The 23,662-nt window shown below is 43.4% G+C and overlaps 1 protein-coding gene and 1 pseudogene across 4 annotated transcripts in view; both read right to left on the bottom strand.

Annotated features, from left to right (window-relative positions):
- Window positions 1–2,425, bottom strand: part of TAF4B (TATA-box binding protein associated factor 4b) — a 167,856-nt gene extending 165,431 nt beyond the window's left edge. For 3 of the 4 annotated variants that reach the window (XM_058438534.1, XM_058438535.1, XM_058438536.1), the window contains exon 1: window positions 1,594–2,397. In XM_058438534.1, coding sequence (XP_058294517.1) covers window positions 1,594–1,936 — 343 coding nt within the window. In that variant the 5' untranslated portion in view covers window positions 1,937–2,397. Of the gene's footprint in view, window positions 1–1,593 lie in introns of all 4 variants that reach the window. The other variant, XM_032152604.1, reaches the window with a different exon arrangement.
- On the bottom strand, window positions 2,302–23,421 carry LOC116467801 (nucleophosmin-like; annotated as a pseudogene).
- Between the last annotated feature and the right edge of the window lie 241 nt (window positions 23,422–23,662).

The raw sequence follows: 23,662 nt of genomic DNA on the forward strand, positions 1-23,662 counted from the left end.
TTTATGGTTTAACAAATTAGGGGGTAATTTCATTCTAACACATTCAGAACTACTTTATAAACATATATGCAGAGTAACAACTCAGAACAACAATTTAGAACTGCCAAATACTGTATTCGGTGCTGCACACTGCCGTAACACTGCCTTAACAATTTTACATACCTTGTATACCATATAAAACTGAAACAGAACTTCATAAAAAGTGAAATCTATCCACAACGTGTATGACTAATTACAACATTAGATAGAAAAAGGGCTCCTGGGCCGGGCGCAGTGGCTCACGCTTGTAATCCCAGCAATTTGGGAGGCCGAGGCGGGTGGATCACGAGGTCAGGAGATTGAGACCACGGTGAAACCCTGTCTCTACTAAAAAATACAAAAAATTAGCCGGGCGTGGTGGCGGGCGCCTGTAGTCCCAGCTACTCGGAGAGGCTGAGGCAGGAGAATGGCGTGAACCCGGGAGGCGGAGCTTGCAGTGAGCCGAGATTGCGCCACTGCACTCCAGCCTGGGCGACAGAGCGAGACTCCGTCTCAAAAAAAAAAGGGCCCCTGTCATTTTATTAGAGGATATAGAATCTTTTGAATCAATGCTTCCCCTTTTTTACCATCTTTGCAGTTCACAGTTCCAATTACTGCTAAACAAAATTAATAGAAGTTTCAGTAAACAAAGGCTGAACACCCCAAAATCATTCAGCATATTTACAATATGTAAATTATCACAAAGCAAAACCTTTATACAAATCATGAAATACAGCCCAATAGAGTAAAAAACCCTAGGATAGAAAGTAGTGAAAGACTCATTAACAGTAGCGTTGACAAATGGCTTCAATTGCAACTGTAACAATTGCATGACTGATCTGTTTGTCAAATGTGGCACGTGTTCCCAGTCAGGGGTTCTGCTAATTGAAAGTTAGAATCATAAGACATTTAAAGATTGTGCAGGAACAGCATTATTCGTACTTGGTACTAGAAAGCAGTAAACCTATTCTGACTTGGTTAAATTTAAAAATCTCTTTCAGTTGTAATACACAAGAACTTCACTGTTAAGCCGTGCGCGGTGGCTCACACCTGTAATCCCAGCACTTTGGGAGGCCAAGGCGGGAGGATGGATTGGGCCCAGGAGTTCGAGGTTCCAGTGAGCCGTGATCGTTGTCACTGCACTCCAGACTGGGCGACAGAGCGAAACCACACCTCATTCGTTCATTCATTCATAATTAATAAAATAAGTACAACGCACTTCTACATAATCTAAGCATATGGAAATCCACGGTAGAAACTGGTCCATCCTCTACATGGAAATTAACTTCAGCTGTATCATCTCCCCCACTTAAGAGCCAGTGCCCGAAAGCCCCCTCGCTCCGAATACGCTGATGGAGCTTTTTACTGTGTCACTTAGGTGAAAAGATTCTTACCTTAAATATGAAAAGAAAAACTATGCAGTAATGACGCAAAAAGAATATGTTAACTGTAAAGTCAAGATTATGAAAGGTTCCCGTGGCTCAGAGTTTTTTTTAGGAGCAATCTGGGGCTGCGACTTTTCCCGTCGCCGCCAGCTGGACCGACAGGCGAGGCTGGAAAGGGTGATCAACATACCTGGAGGAAGCTGCAAATTAGCAGGAAACTGGATTGTCGTGGTGTTGGGGGCTTTCACGGCGACTATCTGAGGAGCAGGCAGCCTAGGGCCGCTGCTGAGTTTAGGAGGGGCGCTGACCGGAGCCACTTTGGTCACCAGGGTCCCTACGGGGGACCGCAGGGGCTGGGACGCCATGGGCTCCACGCAGACGCTGACAGGAGCCTTAGTCACGGCGCCCAGGGCCACCGGAGTGCTCTCCACCCGCACCGGCAGCGCCCCGGCTGGGGCCATGGTCACGGTCCCCGAGGCGCTCACAGCAGCCGGGGGAGCGGCGCCGGCGGGTTCGGTGAGGCCGGCGGGCATCCCCCAGGGGCTCAGCGGCAGCTGCGGCGCTGCGGTTCCGGGAGCAGAGGGGAGGGGAGGCTTGGCGCGCGGCAGCCGACTCTGGTGCGGTTCGGGCTCCACAGCATCGCTGGGGAGAGGCGCGGGGGCCGCAGCAGCTAAGTCAGTGACGGGCGCCGGCTGCACCGCAGGACACGCACGTCCCGGACCTTTCTCCCCTCCGCGCGAGCCTGGACTGCCCCCGGAGCGACACCCGCCCGACCTCTCGCAGCTTCCTCAGCGGCGCTCACACGTGCGCTGCCTCAGCCCGGCGCCTCAGGCTCGGGTCCCGCTGCGGGGGAGCCTGGACGTGCGGCTCCCGGAAGGTCGTCGCTCACACCTCGAGCCTAACTGCACAGCTGCTCCCCCGCCAGAAATTTCAAAACTGCGAACCCGTAGCGCCCATAGCCCCCTACGCGCGCTTGGCACGGCCCCACCGCGCGGCCACGCCAGCCATGTTTATATAGCCACGCGGAGACCTCGCGCACGCGCCCAGGCCGCCGCCGCCGCCCCGGGTTTCCCCGGGATCCGGCCGCGTGATTGGCCAAGGAGCGGAGCCGCGTCCGTGACGTCACTGGGGACGGCTCCAGGGAGCGTTAAAATCTTCCCCAGAATCGCCAGCAAGGAGGGGCGATGCCAGAAACCTATCACGTGGGAGGGGCAAGCTACACTTGGAAAACTGCAGCATCCGTGTTCCTCTCCTTGTGTCCCCCGTAGTGTGTTCCTCGAAAAGCCAGGACTAGACTATCTCCAGGATTCTATTTTTTAAGGAGAAAATGGGGAGGACTGATTTCCGAGAAGAGTGACTCAATAAGAATTCAATCACGCATTTTCACTGTTTTTCTCTGCTGTCTTCACACTGAAGCGTTGCTAAAATTAGCAGTTAGAATTGACATTGTAAAAATTAAAATGGTGTATAGTTTTATAGTCTGTAAGGTGTGCCTATTTTCATATTTTAGAGTTAAACTGCCTAAAATCTTAAATGGAAAATCATTTCTTCTTTGGTGCTGCTATAGGTGTCTCTATCACCTCTAAACATTAAAATTGTATGTCTGTCTTCTTCAAAACTTAATGCCTTTTGATATCTATATAATTAGATTCTAGCACTTAGATATTAAGTGCGATCCTAGATATCATCTGGATAAATAAAAGGTGTTGAGTGAATCGATATGAAAAAACTTGGCTCTTGGCCGGGCGCGGTGGCTCAAGCCTGTAATCCCAGCACTTTGGGAGGCCAAGGCGGGCGGATCACGAGGTCAGGAGATCGAGACCATCCTGGCTAACACGGCGAAACCCCGTCTCTACTAAAAATACAAAAAATTAGCCGGGCGTGTTGGCGGGCGCCTGTAGTCCCAACTACTCGGGAGGCTGAGGCAGGAGAATGGCGTGAACCCGGGAGGCGGAGCTTGCAGTGAGCCGAGATTGCGCCACTGCACTCCAGCCTGGGGGACAGAGAAAGACTCTGTCTCAAAAAAAAAAAAAAAAAAAAATTTCAAGCTAAAGTCATAATATTGCATGTTTTTAGGAACCAACACTGCACTGAAAGACGACTTTACAAGCAGGCAGATGCTATGATCTGAATGTTGTGGTGTTTTGTTTTGTTTTGGAAACAGGATCTAACTCTGTCACCCAGGCTGGAGTGCAGTGGCACCATTGGCTCATTGCAGCCTCCACCTCCAGGGCTCAAGTGATCCTCCTACCCAGCTACCTCAGACTCCCGAGTAGCTGGAACTACAGGAGAGTGGCACTATGCCTTGCAAAAACGGAATCTCGTTATATTGTCCAGGCTGGTCTCCAATTCCTGAGCTCCTGCCTGGGCCTCCCAAAGTGCTAGGATTATACCCCCAACTAAGTGTTAAAATGCTAAAGCTGAAGTTGATAGTATTAGAAGGTGGGGCCTTTGAAAGGTGATTAGATCATAAGGGTGGAGCCCTCATGAATGGGATTCCATTCAGGACAAATCATGTTAAAGTGATGAATATGTTAACTTGATTTAATTATTTCACGACACATGAAAACATAACATGATACCTCATAAATACATACAATTATTATTTATCAGTTAAATACATTAAATAAATAATTTAAAAAAAAAAAAACTCAGAAAGATCCCTCACCCCTTCCAGCATGTGAGGTTATAGTAAAAAGACTGCTGTCTAGGAAGTAGACTCTCATCAGATACCACATCTGCCTTGATCTTGAACTTCCCGACCTCTGCAATTATGGGACATAAATTTCTCTTTTTATAAGCTACCCAGTTTATGATATTTCATTATAGAAGCCCAAGTGGACTAAAATAGCAGGCAACCTGATGGTTACAGCTCCTGCTTTTCCGCCTCTCTGGAAACGTGTGCCGGCATGTTTAGATAAGATCTACTCACAAGATCTAGTAAAGTCCACACACTTACTACCTTTACTGTCTCTCACTTCCTGACGAGTCTAAATCCATCTCATGACCTAAATCAATCACACTCCCTCCCTTTCTATGGTGAATTCCCTGATCACTTACCTTCTAGCAAATGCCTCAAAGTGGAGTTGGGGAGAGAAAAACTCAATTTATTGAGCACCTCCTGTGTGCTGGTCACCAAGAGATGCATTTCCTTTTTCTAACTCCTTCATTTTACAAACTTAAAAACTGCAGTTAAAAGAGTAATGTTTCCAAGAAGCTGGAATTCAAACTCGTCAGTGTGATGCCAAAGTACATCTCTTTCGTTACTCCAAAAACGTCTGATTAATCATGTATCCCACAGTGCCCTTGGCAAAATGCCTTGAGCATAAAAGGCATTTAATAAATATTTGCTAAGGTAATGAATTGAATGAAGCTATGCAACATTTTCAGTGAAGCAAAATGGTGTAGTGTATTTGAATCTTAGATATGTTCTTCACTAACTGGCCAAATTATGCTTGGTTTTTTTTTCCCTCCATATAGTATGTTTCAATAGATACTTGGGTACGGAAGGATCAAACTTTGTTTATAGAACTCTCCCTTTCTAAATTTCCACTAGACCCCCACCCTCAACTCACATACTTTGTTTAGATAGGTAATTAACCTCCACCATCAAATTACAAAGAGACTTGGTTGGGGAACTATATTTTTTCATAAAGTTAACCTTATGCATTTCTCTCTTTCTCTCTCTCTCTCTCTCTCTCTCTGGTGTGTGTGTGTGTGTGTGTGTGTGTGTGTGTGTGTGTGTTTCGGCAGGGTGGGGCGGGGTGGCAGTGAGGTTGTGCAAGGGAGAACAGGGTATCCCTGTCTCTGTCACCCAGAGTAGTTCAGTGAGGCCATCATGGCTCACTTGCAGCTTCAACCTCCTGGGCTCAAGAAATCCTTTCACCTTAGCCTCCCAAGTAGCTGGGGACCACAGGCTGTACCACCATGCCTAGCTAATTTTGTTTGTTTGTTTGTTTGTTTTGCAAAGACAACGGTCTAACTATTAGGTTGGTGCAAAAGTAATTTCGGCAATATGTTGCCAAGGCTGATTTCAAACTCTTGGACTCAAGTGATCCTCCTGCCTCAGCCTCCCAAAGTGCTGGGATTACAGGAGTGAGCCACCCATTTTTCCTATAATTGTTTATAATATGCAAATACCTGATGTGGTGGTTCCTGCCTATAATCCTAGCACTTTGAGAGGCCTCAAGCAGGAGGATTGCTTGAGGCCAGGAGTTCAAGACCAGCCTGACCAACATGGCGAAACCCCGTCTCTATTAAAAATACAAAAATTAGCTGGGCGTGGTAGTGCACACCTGTAATCCCAGCTACTCGGGAGGCTGAGGTAGGAGAATTGCTTGAACCTGAAAGATGGAGGTTGCAGTGAGCTGAGATCGTACCACTGCACTCCAGCCTAGGTGACAGAGCAAGACTCCATCTCAAAAGAAAAAAACAATTATTAACCAATAAACAGATACTCATAAAAAATTAGATTACACACAAAACTATTAATGGAAGATATTTCTATTTAGAGACATTCTAAGTGATAATTTTTGTCTCTCTGCATTTTCTAATTTTCCTCCAGTGAATGTGTCTTATTTGCATAATCCAAAATTAAAGCAAGCTTTTTCTTAAAATATATATTCTTAGTGACAATTGAAATCTGTAAGCACAGCTAAATACTCTCCAGTCTCCTCAACATAGCATCCAAGTACCTTTAATGGATCTCATGAACCTGGACAAATATGGTAGCTTGCTGAAGCTATGCCAAGCAGAAGCTTATTACAAATACTGTCTTAACCTAAGAAGACAGGCTATTTCCTCAGTGAGAGTAATCATTTCTTTTCACTTCACATTAAGTGTGGAAAAAGTAATAAGACTGTTCAAGAAGCCAAAAATCCCAAAAATAGTATTTCTTTTGTAAAAGATCCTACAAACACAGAATTTTATGCTTTGTATTATAACACCATTTTCTTGAATTATATTATTTTCAAAAGCCTCTCCTCCCTACCTACCTTCAGTCATTCATCTATGTAATATGTATTGAGTGCTTACTATGAGCTTGGCAAAAAAGAATACATCAGTTAGGCTGGGCGCAGTGGCTCATGCCTGTAATACCAACACTTTGGGAGGCTGAGGTGGGTGGGTCACTTGAGGCCAGGAGTTTGAGACAAGCCTGGCCAACATGGCGAAACTCCATGTTTACAAAAAATACAAAAATTGGCTTGGTGTGGTGGCACGTGCCTGTAGTCCCAGCTACCTGGGAGGCTGAGGCACAAGAATCTCTTGAACCCAGGAGGCAGAGGTTGCAGTGAGCCGAGATCATGCCACTGCATTCCAGCCTGTAACAGAGTAAGACTCTGTCTCAAAAAAAAAAAAAAAAAAAAAAATTAGCTTTAGAGAAGAGGGGGATCAACTGTTTCAAATGCAGCAGGTAGGTCAAGTAAAATGAGGACTGGGGAGTGCCTGTTTAGTAGAGCAACACAATGTGGGCATCACTGGTAACTTTGACAAGAGTAGTCCTGTGGAATATGGGCATGAAAGCCTATTTAGAGTACGTTCATGAACTAGTGGATGGAAATGTAAAGTTATAATGCAAAGTAAGGGAGAAAAAAATGGGTCCATGGGGGAAGGGATGAAATCAAGAAAGAGATCTTCTTTGCAATAACTTCATGTTTGTATGCTGATGGCAGTGTTCCAGTAGGGAGGGAAAACTGCTGATAGAGGAATAAAGAGAAATATTTGAATTGTTGGAGCCATGTCCTTGAAGGCAAAAAAAGGGATAAAATATAGTGCACAAGTGTGCGCCTGTAGTCCCAGCTCCTTCGGAAGCTGAGGCAGGAGGATCACTTGAGGACTTTGAGGTTGTAGTGCACTATAATCCTGCCTGTGATTAGCAACTGCACTGTAGCTGGTGCAACATAGTAAGACCCCCATCTCTAAAAAAAATTTTTTTTTAATCTAGTGCACAAGTGGAGGGGTTGAGCTTTGATAAGAGCAATAGACCATTCATCTATGGCAAGAGAAGGGAAGGCAGAATTCTTGGCTGTAGACACTGGTAGATGGATATTTGTGGTGGTGGGAACTTGTGTAAATTCCTTTCTAATCATTCTCCCTTTCTCCAGTCCAATCTATGTCTCCCACTGTTTCTAGGACAATCTTCCTAAAATGCAAATTTAATTATACAGCTCTCCTACTTACCACTTCTTAACATCCACCCGTTACCCACAGGATAAAATCTCAAGAAGCATGATGTACCACATTAATTATGATCTGGCACCTATTAAATTGTCCAATCAATTCTACTCTGCCATGTAGCCATGGGCACCTTGTAATGGCAGCATACAGAACTACAGGAATTTTGCAAATATTCCAAGGTCTCTCTTGACTTCATGACTTTGAATACATTATTTTACTTTTCTTCAAAGACCTTCCCCATGTTCTACCTGGCCAGTTCCTATCTGGCTTCAAAAGTCAATAATCTAAGCCTCTCTTCCCCCTCCCATAGCACATTATCATAGCACTCATTATATTGTTATTCAGGTTTTTCTTGCCTATCACAGCTTAGTGGGCTGTGTCATGTTAATTTGAGGACGAGAAGAGAGAACCGAATACTTAGTAGATACCTGACAAAAAGCACTTGTGTGACCCTTTCCTTTCCCACTCCCAAGCTTTAGCACCTCAGAGACAGAAATTTTGTCCCGTCTCTGTACCCGTGGTGCCTCCTACAATTCTTCATATAGTAATAGGGGCTTAAATATTTCAGCTTTCTTTTCTGTCTATATTTTTATTGGGTGATGACATTTACCTCCATGACTTCATTTCTATCTGTATGTTTTTGACTTCCTGTATCTTTGACCCCAGATATCTCTCCTGGCCTCAAGACCTATACAAACAACTGCCTAGCGTATTCACCTGGGTGTCCCATAAGTTAAAGCTAAACTTATTATGGTCAGCAGTTGCCTCTCCATATATGCAGATTTCAACCTGCGCTTGGTTGAATCTGCAGATACGCAACCCAAGGATACAGAAAGCCGGCTGTATCTCATCTTCAAACCTGCTTTTTCTCCGATGGTCCCTATATCAGTGAACCAGATCAACCTCCCTCCAGTGACACAAAATGAAAAATTAAGAATTGACCTTGAGGCTAGGTGTGGTGGCTCACGCCTGTAATTCCAGCACTTTGGGAGGCCCAGGAGGGCAGATCACCGGAGGTCAGGAGTTGAAGACCAGCCTGGCCAACGTGGCGAAACCTCTTCTCTACTAAATATACAAAATTTAGCCAGACGTGGTGGCAGGCACCTGCAATCTCAGCTACTAGGGAGGCTGAGGCAGGGGAGAATTGCTTGAACCCAGGAGGCAGAGGTTGCAGTGAGCCGAGATCGAGCTGCTGCACTCCAGCCTGGGCGACAGAGGGAAACTATCACACACACACACACACACACACAAAAATTGACCTTGAGTTTTTCCCATTCTTCACTTGTTTCTTTCTTTCTTTCTTTTTTTTTTTTTTTTTTTTTTGAGGCGAGGGGTCTTACTCTGTCACCCAGGCTGGAGTGCAGTGGCGCAATCTCGGCTCACTGCAAGCTCCGACTCTTGGGTTCACGCCATTCTCCTGCCTCAGCCTCTCCGAGTAGCTGGGACTACAGGCGCCCGCCACCACGCCCGGCTAATTTTTTGTATTTTTAGTAGAGACGAGGTTTCACCGTGGTCTCAATCTCCTGACCTCGTGATCCACCCGCCTCGGCCTCCCAAAGTGCTGGGATTACAAGCGTGAGCCACTGTGCCCAGCCTCTTCACTTGTTTCAATCAGTCATTAGATCCTGTCAATCTCATAATCAATTCTGTAATATCCCTAGAATCCATCAATCTCTCTCATTCCCACTGTCACTCTCTTAATTCATACCTAAGAATGCTCTCTTGAATTATTCTAACTGGGTTCCCTCCACACCTCCAGCCTTGCTCCTTCTTCATTCTATACTCTACTCTATTTTTTATTTTATTTTATTTTATTTTTTAGAGACAGAGTCTTTCTGTGTCTCATAGGCTGGAGAACAGTAGTGTCATGATAGCTAACTGCAGCCTCAAAATCCTGGGTTCAAGCAATCACCCACCTCAGCCTCCCAAGTAGCTGGGACTACAGAGTTCACACTACCACATCCACCTAATTTTTTAGTTTGTTTTGTAGACACAGTATTTCATGTTATCCAGGTGGTCTCGAACTTCTGGCCTCAAACAATCCTCCTGTCTCCCAGAGTGTTGGGATTACAGGGCCAAACCACCACGGCTGGCCAGAGATTTTTATTCAAAATATTTGTTTAGCATATAAAATTGTAATCAGTCTTTGAAGTGGTATTATTTTCTTTCTTACTAAAAGCAGCCTTAAAAACTTAATAATTTTCATCTGTTTATAATTCCATCATTATTCCTGATTACTTCATTTATTTTTATTATTTTTGTACAGACAGCAGGGCTCTTGCTTTGTTGCCCAAGCTGGTCTCGAACTCCTGGCCTCAAGCAATCCTCCTGTTTGAGGCCTCTCAAAGTGCTAGGGTTATAGGCGTGAACCACCACATCAGGCATTTGCATACTATTTCTAATTCTTGTCCATTTTATGTTTGCTACTGTGGGCAGTGTATGAATAATTTTGTATGTAATGTAGAACTTAACTTTACCTAAATAATTTTCCATGCCTAAACATTTAAATCAGGTCACCTCAATAATTCCCCATTTCTAAAATGTCTTCATAATTATTATTTTATACATAACATTTATTAAACAAGCACACATAATTGTTTGCATGTATAATTATAAATTGTGATAAATGCTGTGCTTTGAAAGAGAATAATAAACAGAATCTAATTTAGATAGGGAGCTAGGAAGTGTTCCAGGAATTAAAAGAAAGCCTCTGAGACTGGCCAGAGGAAGCTGGAGGGACAGTGACCTGAATTATGTTGGAGAGACAGATAGGGGCCTGACTCTTCAGGGTCTTAAAGGATGTGTGATGTGCACATAAAAGCAATTTAAATATTTTAAGCTGAGGAGTAATATGAATTTATTGAATTTTTAAACTTTTCATTTCAAATAATTTCAAATTTAAACAGTTGCGAGAAGTCCCACTTGCAGTTGGGCGCAATGGCTCGTACCTGTAATCCCAGCACTTTGAGTGGCTAAGGTGAGAAGATTACTTGAACCCAGGAGTTTAAGACCAGCCTGGGCAACATAGCAAAACATTTTAAAAACTAGCCGGATGTGGTGGCATGCGCCTGTAGCTCCAGCTACTTGGGAGGCTGAGTGGAAAGGATCACTTGAGCCCAGGAGGTCGAGGCTGCAGTGAGCCCTAATCGTACTGCTGCACTCCAGCCTGGATGACAAAGTGAGACCCTGCAAATAAGTGTCCTTTTTTGCAGTCTATTTAGTGCCATGTTCTTCATATTTTTGTCTCACAAAAAATAAATGCTACTTACAACTCTCATATATCCTTCACCCAGGTTCACTAATGTTTAACATTTTGATTTGTTTTACCATTTGCTCTTGCTCTCTCTTTCCATGTGTATATATGTGTTTGTGTGTATGTGTATACACACACAAACACACACACTTTCAGTCCTCACTATTTGCAGATTCTGTATTTGTGAATTTGTCTACTTGCCAAAATGTATTCATAACCCCCAAATCAATCATCGATCAAAGGACTTTTGCTGTCTTTTGTAGATATGCACAGGGCAACACAAATTTGAGTTGCCTGATCCGCATATTTCCAGCTGAGACTGAAAAAGGTGACACTCTGCCTCTTATTTTCACTCTTATACTGTAAACAAGTGTCTTTTTTTGTAGTCTAGTTAGTGCCATGTTTTTCATATTTTTGTGCTTTCTGTTGGTGATTTTGCTGTATAAAACAGCCCCCAGGCAAAGTGTTGAAGAGCTGTTTACTGTTCCTAAGTGCAAGGAAGCTGCACTTACAGAGAAATAACGCACGTTAGAGAAGCTTCTTCAAGCATGAGTTGTAGTGCTGTTGACTGTTAGTTCAATGTTAATGAATCAACAATCTACATTGAATTAGGTGTCTTTAAACAGAAACACACATGAAATAAGGTCATGTATTGGTCAGTGGCCAAAAATGTCATGACTAGAGGCTCGAAGGAGCTTAACTATATTTCCTCTAGGAGCAGCAGTTCAGTGCTTGCTAATTCAGTGTTGGTTGTGCCTTTACAGAACATAACTACATTAAATAATAAGAACCAATTTTATACACACCTTTTATCCTGAACTACTTTTAAATAAGTTATGACATGCCCCTTCCCTTACCCCTAAATACTTAAATATATACATCTTTTTTATTTTATATTTTGTATATATATATATTTTTTTTTTTTGATGGAGTTTCACTCTGTCACCCAGGCTGAAGTGCAGTGGCACAATCTCAGCTCACTGCAACCTCCGCCTCCTGTGTTCAAGTGATTCTCCTGCCTCAGCCTTCCGAGTAGGTGGGATTACAGGAGTGCACCACAACACCCAGCTAATTTTTTATATTTTTGGTAAAGACGGGGTTTCACCATGTTGGACAGGCTGATCTCGAACTCCTGACCTCAGGTTATCTGCCCACCTCAGTCTCCCAAAGAGCTGGGATTTACAGGCATAAGCCACCCACCTGGCCTTTTTTTTAAGAGACAGGATCTCACTCGCTCTGTCTTTCAGGCTGGAGTAGAGTGGCACAATAATGGCTTACTGCAGCCTTGACCTCCCAGGTTCGAGCAATCCTCCTACCTCAGCCACCCAAGTAGCTGGGACCATGCTTGTGCACCACCATGTCCAGCTAATTTTTTTTTTTTTTTTTTTTGAGATGGGGTTTTGCTATGTTGCGCAGGCTGTTCCCAAACTCCTGGGCTCAAGTGATCCTCCTGCCTCAGCCTCCTAAGGTGCTGGGATTATTGGCATGAGCCACCGTGCCCAGCTGAGGTTACACAATTTGACAGGATACTACATAAACGATGTTTTGACTTTTGTATTATATTAGGAGACATAAGATGTAGGTCTGTCTTACCATTGTTTACACTAAATGTGGCCATTTGTTTATGATGATATCTGCCAGGATTTTTATGTAAAGTTATTATTTTTCCTCTCTGTAATTAATAATAAACATGTGAAACATATTTGCAATTATGTAAATATCCCGTTCTTCACTAAGATTTTACCTTTTAATTTTAGCATCCATTCATGACTCTTGGCTGAATTAATTATCACTATGATGGCTGCAAAATAGTGATTTTTCTAACTCATTTCTTTTACATTGTCAGTTACCATTCTACTAGAAGAAATGGTTTTCAGCGGAGTGCGGTGGCTCATGCCTGCATTCTCAGCATTTTACGAGGCCAAGGTGGGCGGATCATTTGAGCTCAGGAGTTTGAGACCAGCCTGGGCAACATGGTAAAACCCCATCTCTACAAAAAATTTTAAAAAGTTAGTCAGGTGTGGTGGCATGTGCCTGTAGTCCCAGCTACTGAGGAAGCTGAGGCAGGAGGATTGTTTGAGTCAGGGAGATTGAGGCTTCAGTGAGCCAAGATCACACCACTGCACTCCAGCCTGGGCAATAGGGTGAGAATCTGACTCAAAAAAAAAAAAATTTTTTTTTTTTTTTGAGATGGAGTCTTGCTCTGTCATCCAGGCTGGAGTGCAGTGGCATGAGCTCGGCTCACTGCAACCTCCACCTCCCAGCTTCAAGTGATTCTTCTGCCACAGCCTCCCGAGTAGCTGAGATTACAGGCGTGCATCACCACGCCTGGCTAATTTTTGTATTTTTAGTAGAGATGGGATTTTGCCGTGTTTTCCAGGCTGGTCTCAAACCCCTGGCCTCAAGTGATATGCCAGCCTCAGCTTCCCAAAGTGCTAGGATTACAGGTGTGAGCCACCGCACCTGACTCAGATGGCGAATTTCAACAATGCAAAACCACAGTGCAAAAAGCACAATCCGTAGAGGTAAAACCTATGGATCTTAGCGGTAGATTAAATAAAGTAGCTGAGGGAGTGAATGGTTATGAATGTCTCCAACATTTCCAGCTTAAGAACTTGGGTGGAGGGTGATTTCATGATTTTATTCATAGTGATGGGGAAGACTAGAGGTGAAACAGCTCTGATGGGAAAGATCAAACTGAACTTGAAAGTGAAATGCAGTCTAGGTTTTACATTACCCCAGTGCCTGCACTTCCTGGCACAGTATAGATGTTACTTGAAGTGATGGGACTGAATGTTATCACTAACAAAGAGAAGGTACGGGGAAGAGAAAAGAACCCACATCAAACCTCAGCATTTAGCAGTAACATAAAAAAAGAAGTCAATAAAGGGAACTAGTAAAGTAGGAGAGGCTGCAGAGGCGGGTGAAAACAAGCAAAACGAGTGAAGTCAGGAAGCCAAGATGAAAGTGTTTTACTAGATGAAATGCTGACAGACTAGTGGGATTTCAACTTTTTCTCTTCCAGAATGATTCTTTCTGAAGCTAGGGATCTTCTTACTGTTTTTCATTGCCATATTCTTACAGTGCCTGTCCCATAGTAAGTGCTTAATAAATATTTGCTGACTGACTGAATTTTTTTTTTTTTTTTTTTTTTTTTTTTTGAGATGAAGTTTTGCCCTTGTTCCCCAGGCTGGAGTGCAATGGCGCCATCTCAGCTCACTGCAGCCTCCACCTCCTGGAATCAAGTGATTCTCCTGCCTCAGCCTCTGGAGTAGCTGGGATTACAGGCATGTGCCAACACGCCTGGCTAATTTTGTATTTTCAGTAGAGATGGGGTTTCACCATGCTGGTCAGGCTGGTCTCGAACTCCTGACCTCAGATGATCTACCCACCTCTGCCTCCCAAAGTGCTGAGATTACAGGCATGAGCCACCACGCCCAACCTTGAATGAATAAATTTGTAGATTATGTGTTTTTGTAGTATTATTGCACTGATTAGTTATAGCTCCAGAAAAATGTTAAATAATACAATATCATGCTTCCTAGTCTTGTTCTTGATACATTAGTTTCTCAAGTGGTTTAATTGTTTGTTTGCCTCTCTAAAAGAAACATTTAATTGTTCTTCCATAGGTAAAAACTTTCTGGTCAGGCATCATGGTGCATGCCTGTAATTCTAGCACTTTGGGAGGCCGAGGCGGAAGGATTACTTGAGCCCAGGAGTTGGAGACCAGCCTGGGCAACATAGCAAGACCCCGTCTCTACAAAGAAAAAAAACCTTTCTATGGCCCCTCAGACACCCTACCACACCCTCCCAATGCCTCAAGAGTAAAATCCTAATATAGAATAGAAGTTCCGTCCTGAGATGTGACCTCTGCTTGGCATCCCTCTAGCTACCCCTGTCTTCCCACACTGATCTCTTGACACCATGCTCCTCCTGCCAGGCAAGGAGATAGCTGAAGAGCTTTTCCCAAGGAAGTCTTCCTTGACCCTCTTCCCAACAAATGTCCTTCATTGTGCTTCTCTTTTCCTCCTGGTATATTCATTACTTCCCAGTCTTCCCAGGACACTTGAAGTTCCTTAACGAAAGGGCCTGGGTTAATTTACTGTTGAACTTTCAGTTTCTGACACACTACTGTGAGATTTTGTTGTAACTGGGCTAAAACCTCTCACCTACCATCACCTCTCTTTTATTTTTTCCCAGGTACTGCTCTGCAGAGACACTTCATCTTCTAAGTATCAACAAGTGTTCCATTATATCTTCCCTTTACTGTCAACTAATTCCAGCAAATATACTACATTTTAATTACATTGTTAGTTGATAAGGTGTGATCTCTTTCTTCTATTTTTTAAAGAGGAACTTCTGAATGAGGAAAAAGAAAGATTTCAAGTTTTCAAGACTTAAAAGTTGTCAACTTCCCTGCCTCCTACAGCTTTATATATATTAGACTTAGGTTTAAATTCAGATTTGCAATGTGCTTTAGTGTATCAAAGACTCACAGAAGACTTGCAGTAAAGCAGCCGTTCTCAACATTTTTATTTTTTATTATTACTTTTAATAGAGACAAGGTCTCGCCATGTTGCCCAGGCTGGTCTTGAACTCCTTGGCTTAAGTGAGGCTCCCGCCTTGGCCTCCCAAAGTGCTGGGATTACAGGCATGAGCTACTGGACCTGCCCCTCAAACCTTTTCATCTCGTGAAAATTTTACACTTTTATTTATTTATTTTTATACGTATTTATTTATTTTGAGGTGGAGTCTCGCTCTGTCACCCAGGCTGGGTGCAGTGGCACGATCTCGGCTCACTGCAACCTCCGCCTCCCAGGTTCAAGCAATTCTCCTGCTTCAGCCTCCCAAGTAGCTGGTATTACAGGCATGAGCCACCACACCCGGCTATATTTTTTTTGTATTTTTAGTAGAGATGGGGTTTCACCATGTTGGCCCAGCTGGTCTGGAACTCCTGACCTAATCTGCCTGTCTTGGCCTCCCAAAGTGCTGGGATTACAAGCATGAGCCACCACACCAGGCCTATTTTTACACTTTTAAAAGCGTTAAATATTTTCTTTATATGGACTGTATCTATCACTATTTACTATGTTAGAAATTAAAACTGAGAAAAGTATAAATTTTTAATTAGTTCATTTTAAAATAACAATACAAGCCTCATTACATGTTCTATAGCTAGGCTCCAGTCAGGAGACACTTCAGTGACTTCTGCTGACGCAGCTTCACATTTCACCAGTGGGCAAAGAAATGTTCTCAGGACAGGGTCTAGGCTCCACTATCACAAAGGAGAGCAAAGGAAGGTGGCTTTATAGCTGAGAGACAAGAAATTGAAAAGTAGCACACACATTACCAATATTTTATAACATTTCGTAAAAAAATATTTTTTTTTTTTTTTTTTTTTTTTTTTTTGAGACAGAGTCTCGCTCTGTCGCCCAGGCTGGAGTGCAGTGGCGCAATCTCGGCTCACTGCAAGCTCCGCCTCCCGGGTTCACGCCATTCTCCTGCCTCAGCCTCCGAGTAGCTGGGACTACAGGCGCCCGCCACCGCGCCCGGCTAATTTTTTGTATTTTTTAGTAGAGACGGGGTTTCACCGTGGTTTCGACCTCCTGACCTCGTGATCCGCCCGCCTCGGCCTCCCAAAGTGCTGGGATTACAAGCGTGAGCCACCGCGCCCGGCGTAAAAAAATATTTTTAAGGTTTTTTGTTTGTTTGTTTGTTTGTTTTTCAGACGGAGTCTCGCAGTGTCACCCAGGCTGGAGTGCAATGGCGTGATCTTGGTTCACTGCAACCTCCACCTCCTGGGTTCACCCGATTCTCCTGCCTCAGCCTCCCGAGTAGCTGGGATTACAGGCACATACCACCACACCTGGCTAATTTTTTGTGGTTTTAGTGGAGATGGGGTTTCTCTATGCTGGCCAGACTGGTCTTGAACTCCTGACTTTGTGACCCACCCACCTTTTCCTCCCAAAGTGCTGGGATTACAGGCGTGAGCCACAGTGCCCAGCCTTACTTTTTTTTCATCTGTTTTTTGTTTTTGTTTTTGTTTTTGTTTTGAGACAGGGTCTTCACCTAGGCTGGAATGCAGTGGTGCAATCACAGCTTACTGCAGCCTCTAACTCCTGGGCCGAAGTGATTCTCCTTCCTCAGCCTCCCAAGTAGCTGGGACTACAGGTGTGTGCCACCACGCCTGACTAATTTTTTTTCTTTTTTTTCGTATTTTTTGTAGAGATGGGGTTTCACCATGTTGCCCAGGCTGGTCTCGAACTACTGAACTAAAGCAATCCCCTCGCTTCTGCCTCTCAAAGTGTTGAGATTACAGGCGTGAGCCACCACAACCAGCCTTATAAATATTTTTAATTAAAAATAACTATAATTTTCAAAAAACAGTGAAAGAGTGACATTGTTTTACATTGTTGCAAATATCTTTAATGTCTGGCTTAGTAGAAGACAGCTGGATTGTGTATCTTGATTCTGCATTCACTCTGTTGCAATATATTATTTTAGTTCAGGTATTTGAAGATAATGTGGCCTCACACAGATAGGTAGTTGGAAAAAGGAAGAGTATTTAAATAGCCTTTTCAGATCGTTGTGGATGATATTCTTCCTTATGTTACACCAAGGCTTGACAAGTGGTAGTTTCTTCAAGGTGAATTCCAGTGTAGAAATTGAAATCCTATCTATTAACTTTTCATACTTTGTCACATTGGAGTCCATTGATTACATTAGACCTCTGACTGGATCTTTTACTCATGCATGGTTTTATTGAATTGTGCCTGTCTTTGGAAAATATTGATTCACTGAGTTATTCAGATCTTACACAGGTTGACATATTTCATTATACAATACCAAAAATTTATTTTTCTCAATAACACCATCAATCTCATCAGCTTTATGTATTGGGAAGCTGTCAGTCTCACAGTAGTATACAGAAGTCTCCCAAAATTCTAATTTTGCTTAAGATCTTGAACCTTGTCATTGGCAATAAATGCCATCAGTTGTTTTCTTAACAGTGTCGGTTTTATTATTTTCATTTTTGAGTAAATGTTTGCCACATTACCAAGTCTGAGTAAAAATAGTTACTTGGTTGTTCTTTCAAGTAAGAAACAGTGGTTCATGAAAAAGTGGTTAGTTCAACTGGCAATTCACACAATCACACAAGGGCCTTTCCTTATATCAATCATCTTATTGTGGTAAAGAGAACTATTTTATGTGTGCTCCCCACTGTATTGCACAGAATATTTAAAAGACATGATTTTTTACTTCTTCATCAAGAACATTTTAAAGTAAAACTGCCTCTTTTTAAACTGTGAGTAGTTGGCAGTAAGTAATACAATTACTACTATATATGTACAATATGCAGTACTACTGTAAAGTTTGGTGTCTGTATTAGGGTTCTGCAGAGAGAAAGAACCAATAGGATATAAATAGCTAGCTAGATAGATAGATAGATAGATAGATAGATAGATAGATAGATAGATCATAGATAGATAGGAAGGGATTTATTAGGGGAATTGGCTCACTATGAGAAGTCCCATGATAGCCACCTGCAAGCTGGCCTCAGAATGGGTTAACTCTCCATCTAATGCTGAAGGCCTGAGAAACTGGGGATGCTGCTGGTACAAGTCCCGGAGTCCAAAGACCCGATAACTGGGAATTCAGATGTCCAAGGCAGGAGCAGAAGAGTGTCCCAGTTCCAGATGAGAGTGAATTCGCCTTTCCTCTGCCTTTTTGTTCTATCTGATTTGCAGCCCATTGGTGTCCACCCACATTGGTGAGAGCAGATCTTCTTTACTCAATCCACTGATTCAAATGCTAATCTCTTTCCAGAAACAGCTCACAGACACACCCATAAAAAATGATGTATCAGCTATTTTGGCTTCCCTTCACCCAGCCAAATTGACATCTAAAATTAACCATTGCTGGGCATGGTGGCTCAAGCCTATAATCCCAGCACTTTGGGAGGCCTATTTGGGAGGATCACTTGAGCCCAGGAGTTCAAGACCAGTCTGGGCAATATAATGAAACCCCATCTCTACAAAAAATTTTTAAAAATTAGCTGGGTTTGGTGGCCTGCACCTGTAGTCACAGCTGTTGTTGAAGGTGGATGTGGGTGGGGGCAGTGGGTGGGTGGAGGTGCTGAGGCAGGAGGATGGCTTGAGCCTAGGATGTCAAGGCTACAATGAGTCGTGATTGCACTGCTGCACTGCAGCCTGGACAACAAAGCAAGACTCTGTCTCAAAAAATAATAATAGGCCAGGCACAGTGGCTCACGCCTGTAATTCCAGCACTTTGGGAGGCCAAGGCAGGCGGATCACGAGGTCAGGAGATTGAGACCACAGTGAAACCCCATCTCTACTAAAAATACAAAAAAAAATTAGCCGGGTGTGGTGGCAGGCGCTGTAGTCCCAACTACTCCGAAGGCTGAAGCCAGAGAATGGCGTGAACCCAGGAGGCGGAGCTTGCAGTAAGCCGAGATCGCGCCACTGCACTCCACTCCAGCCTGGGGACAGAGCAAGACCCTGTCTCAAAAAAAAAAAACAAAAAAAAAACTAATAATGATGAAACTAACCATCACAATGTCACTGCCTTGACATTCTAATGCTCCAGCAATATAAACCACTATTGCCTTTATACCATCGGTAGAAATGTAATGCCACATAGTGTTTTTTCCACATAGTGAAAAAAGCAAACATCTTAGTATTGTATGAAAATAATTAAGACCCTCATGTACTTCATGAGATGGACTCAGATACCTGGAGGTAGACAGACCACATTTTGATAACCTCTACAGTAAAGAAAACTGCTTTACTTTGTCTGTTTTGTTTTTTGAGACAAAGTCTCACTCTATGGACCAGGCTGGGTGGCTTAGTGCAGCCTGGAACTCTTGGGCTCAAGCCACCTTCCCACTTTAGCCTTTAGAGTAGCTGGAACTAGAGGCGTGAGCTACCACACCCATCCTGCTTTACTTTCTTTAAGACAATGTTTCACAAATTTCACCAACCAGGAACTTTTGATCAAATGACATTGCACAAGGAATTTTAGGAAGATAAGCTTTGGGAAACTGCTGAGGCTGCTCCTTTGCCAAATAGCATACATTTTCCCACCAAAGCCAGTTTGTTTTGTTTGTTTTTTGAGACAGAGTCTCACTCTATTACCCAGGCTGGAGTGCAGTGGCATGATCTCAGTGCACTGCAACCTCCGTCTCCTGGGTTCAAGTGATTCGTCTACCTCAGCCTCCCAGGTAGCTGGGATTACAGGTGTGTGCCACCTCGCCCAGCTAATCTTCGTATTTTAGTAGAGATGGGGTTTCGCCATGTTGGCCAGGCTGGTTTCGAACTCCTGACCTCAAGTGATCTGCCTGCCTTGGCCTCCCAAAGTGCTGAGATTACAAGCGTGAGCCACTGCACCTGGCCAAAAATCCAGTTCTTAATAAGGATAACCTTTTTTTTTTTTTTTTTTTGAGACAGAGTAGTTTCACTCTTGTCACCCAAGCTGGAGTGCAATGGCACATTCTCGGCTAACTGCAACCTCCGATCCCCAGGTTCAAGCGATTCTCTTCCCTCAGCCTCCCGAGTAGCTGGGATTATAGGCACTCCCCACCATGCCCAGCTAATTTTTGTATTTTTATATTTTTAGTAGAGACAGGGTTTCTTCATGTTGGCTGGGCTGGTCTCGAACTCCTGACCTCAGGTGATCCACCCGCCTCAGCCTCCCAAAGTGCTGGGATTACAGGCATGAGCCACTGGGCCTGGCCAGGACAACCTTTTTAATGAGCTGCACACCTTTCCTGTCAAAAAGAATAATCCGTCCCCACTCCCTTCTTTTTCTTCAGGGAGTGAATAATACTCCCTGCCTAATACTTAATCAAGTTAAAGCTTGCTTTTTTAGTAATCATTCACTGAGGCCCCGACTATAAGATTACAGATCTGAGTGTGAGATGCTCACAATCAAACAGGAGATACAAATATGACAGGATTACTAGACAATGTGATACAGGTTACAATAAAGAGGTCAGGCCTCTAACTGAGCCTGAGAATAGGCACCTTGGAGGAGGATTATTGTGGTGAGTCATGAGACATTTCCACAGTCTGCTTCATAAAAAGGAAGAGAAAAAAAGTCTTTTCAGGGTCAGGCATGGTGGCTCACTCCTGTAATCCCAGCACTTTGGGAGGCCAAGGCAGGAGGATCACTTGAGTCCAGGAGCTTGAGACGAGCCTGGGCAACATAGTGAAAACTTGTCTCTACAGAAAATAAACAAAATTAGCTGTAGTCCTAGCTATTTGAGAGGCTGAAGTGGGAGGATTGCTTGAGCCCAGGAGGTTGAGGCTGCAGTGATGTGTGATCGTGCCACTGCATTCCAATATGGGTGACATAGTAAGAACTTGTCTCAAAAAAAAAAAATTTTTAAATGAGAGAAGCATGTGTGTGTTACACAAGTAAGTCATGATACCTGCCCCATCCACAGTCTCTTGCAAGAGAACTGTTTTAATGACACAAAGGACATCCCCAGCTGGGACCACTTGACCCTGTACTGCTGTCACTGCTGTCTGGACAAACAATAGGATGCAGTCCCAAGGACAGCCAATCCTTTGACTGACCACAGTAACCCTGATACAAAAAATAGCAGCCGATCTAAGCACATTTACTCTTTGTAGAATTGGAACTGGAGACTTTGGAAAGAGGAGGAGAGTTAACTGTGAAAGGTTGGCTGGGCTTAGTGGCTCACACCTGTAATCTCAGTAATTTGGGAGGCCAAGGTGGGCGGATCACCTGAGGTCAAGAGTTCCAGACCAGCCTGTCCAACAAGTTGAAATCCTGTCTCTACTAAAAATACAAAACAACCAGCTGATGTGGTGGCAGGCGCCTGGAATCCTGGCTACTCAGGAGCCTGAGGCAGGAGAATCGCTTGAACCTGGGAGGCAGAGGTTGCAGTGAGCCAAGATGGTGCCACTGCACTCCAGAATGGGCAACACAGTGAGATTCTGTCTCAAAAAAAAAAATGCTGAAGCTACATGATCAAAATTTAATAGAAGCTAAAGAGACCATAATGCATATGTATATGTTAGAAAGTTATAAAAAGAAGAAGCTATGAGTTGGCATAGGCAAAAAGTTAAAGAAATAAAATGAGGCTGACAAAGTCAGATATGGTAAGGAGAGAAAAACAGAACAGATGTGTAGAAAGGAACTAATCCTGTTATTGCTTTAATATTACAGTTAAGATCCAAAAGCTCTTGACACTGACATTTCTAGGGTTGCTAGGGTTGCCAGTTCCTAGCAGGCAACATGATGCCACAGTTTCCAGTTTTGTATTCCTTCACAAGAACCTTTATTTCCTTGTGTCCTTGAGGTCACTTGAGTTAACCTTTGTTTCTTTCAACCAAAAGATCTCAGCTGAAATAGGCTTAGAGAAAACATGATGCAGCAAAATGCAAGTACCATGCCTGAATTAGATGGCCTTGAATTGTCCCTGAATTCCTAGTGCAGCCAGGCCAACCTCATATGCATGATTGCTCACGTGTTTTATGTATTTCAAAGAAAGGATTGTACTTCACCAAATAAATGTTATTTGGGGAACTTTTTTCAATAGAAAATGTGCTACTTTATTAAAATACTGAGTTTATTTCACATGTATATTTTTGTCTCCTCACCATTTCTATGTCTGACGCCCACTACTACTATGTCCTATCATAATATTCCATACATGCTTAAAACCAAGTAAAGGCTGGAGTTCCATCTTTAAAAACTAGGCTGGGCATGATGGCTCATGCTTGTAATCCCAACACTTTGGGAGGCCGTTCTTGGCAGAAGTATCTGATATATATTTATTCACTGGCACTTTTTCTTCAGTTTCCTCATCATCAAAATCCTCTTCTTCTTCCTCTTCCTCTTCCACCTCCTCCTCTTCCTCCTCCTCCTCCTTCTCTTCTTCTTCTCCTTCTTCTTCTTTCTTCTTCCTTCTTTCCTCTTCTTCTTCCTCCTTCTCTCTTCTTCTTCCTCCTTCTCCTCCTCCACCTCCTTCTTCTTCCTCCTTCTCCTCCTCCTCCTCCTTCTTCTTCCTCTTCAGCAGCAGCAAATTTTACTTTTTTTTTGTGGAACCTTGCTACCACCTCCAGGGGCAGATTGCTTTCCAGATATACTTAAGAGTTTCACATCCTCCTCTTCTTCATCTTCTGACTCTGCATCTTCCTCCACAGATAGTAAGTGCTGTCCACTAATATACACTGGCCCTGAACCACACTTCAGCTGAAAGACCATGGGTGAGTTATTTCGAAGTCCATACTTCAACCGTAAGACCATGGAGGGGTGTTATTTCAAAGCTCCCAAGGGAAGCCGTTGGCTGTATATACACTTCAAAGTTGCCGGTGTTACTTTAATGGGATTGCCTTCGTAATTCATTGCCTCAGGTTCAAAAATGTGCAATTCAACCTTTGCACCAGCCCCTAAACTGAACATTCTTAAAGGTAACTAGTGTTCATTTTCATCATTATCCATCTTAAAGTGATCATCTTCGTCAGCCTTTAGTTCACAAATGAAAAGATAGTCCTGGGGCCTCAGGGGGCTTATGTCCATGTCCATTGAATCTTCCATGGGGTGGAGGCATGCACTTAGTGGGGAGAGAAGATGGACAGAGATAAACGACTACTGCTCCAGAGAGCAGCTGCTCAGGATGGAATCACCTATTTGGGGAACTTTTCAAAACCTCTTTTCCTATTGTTTTCCCCATTATAAATAAATATAAGTGCTACAATAGGTTAAAAAATAAATCTTCTTAGCCAGTAGTTTCATGTATTTTTTAAGTGAGAGGCATAAAGCAGCTGGCATCTGATTT

The sequence above is a fragment of the Hylobates moloch genome, unplaced genomic scaffold, assembly GCF_009828535.3.
Source record: "Hylobates moloch isolate HMO894 unplaced genomic scaffold, HMol_V3 SCAFFOLD_5, whole genome shotgun sequence".
Taxonomy (NCBI): Eukaryota; Metazoa; Chordata; class Mammalia; order Primates; family Hylobatidae; genus Hylobates; species Hylobates moloch.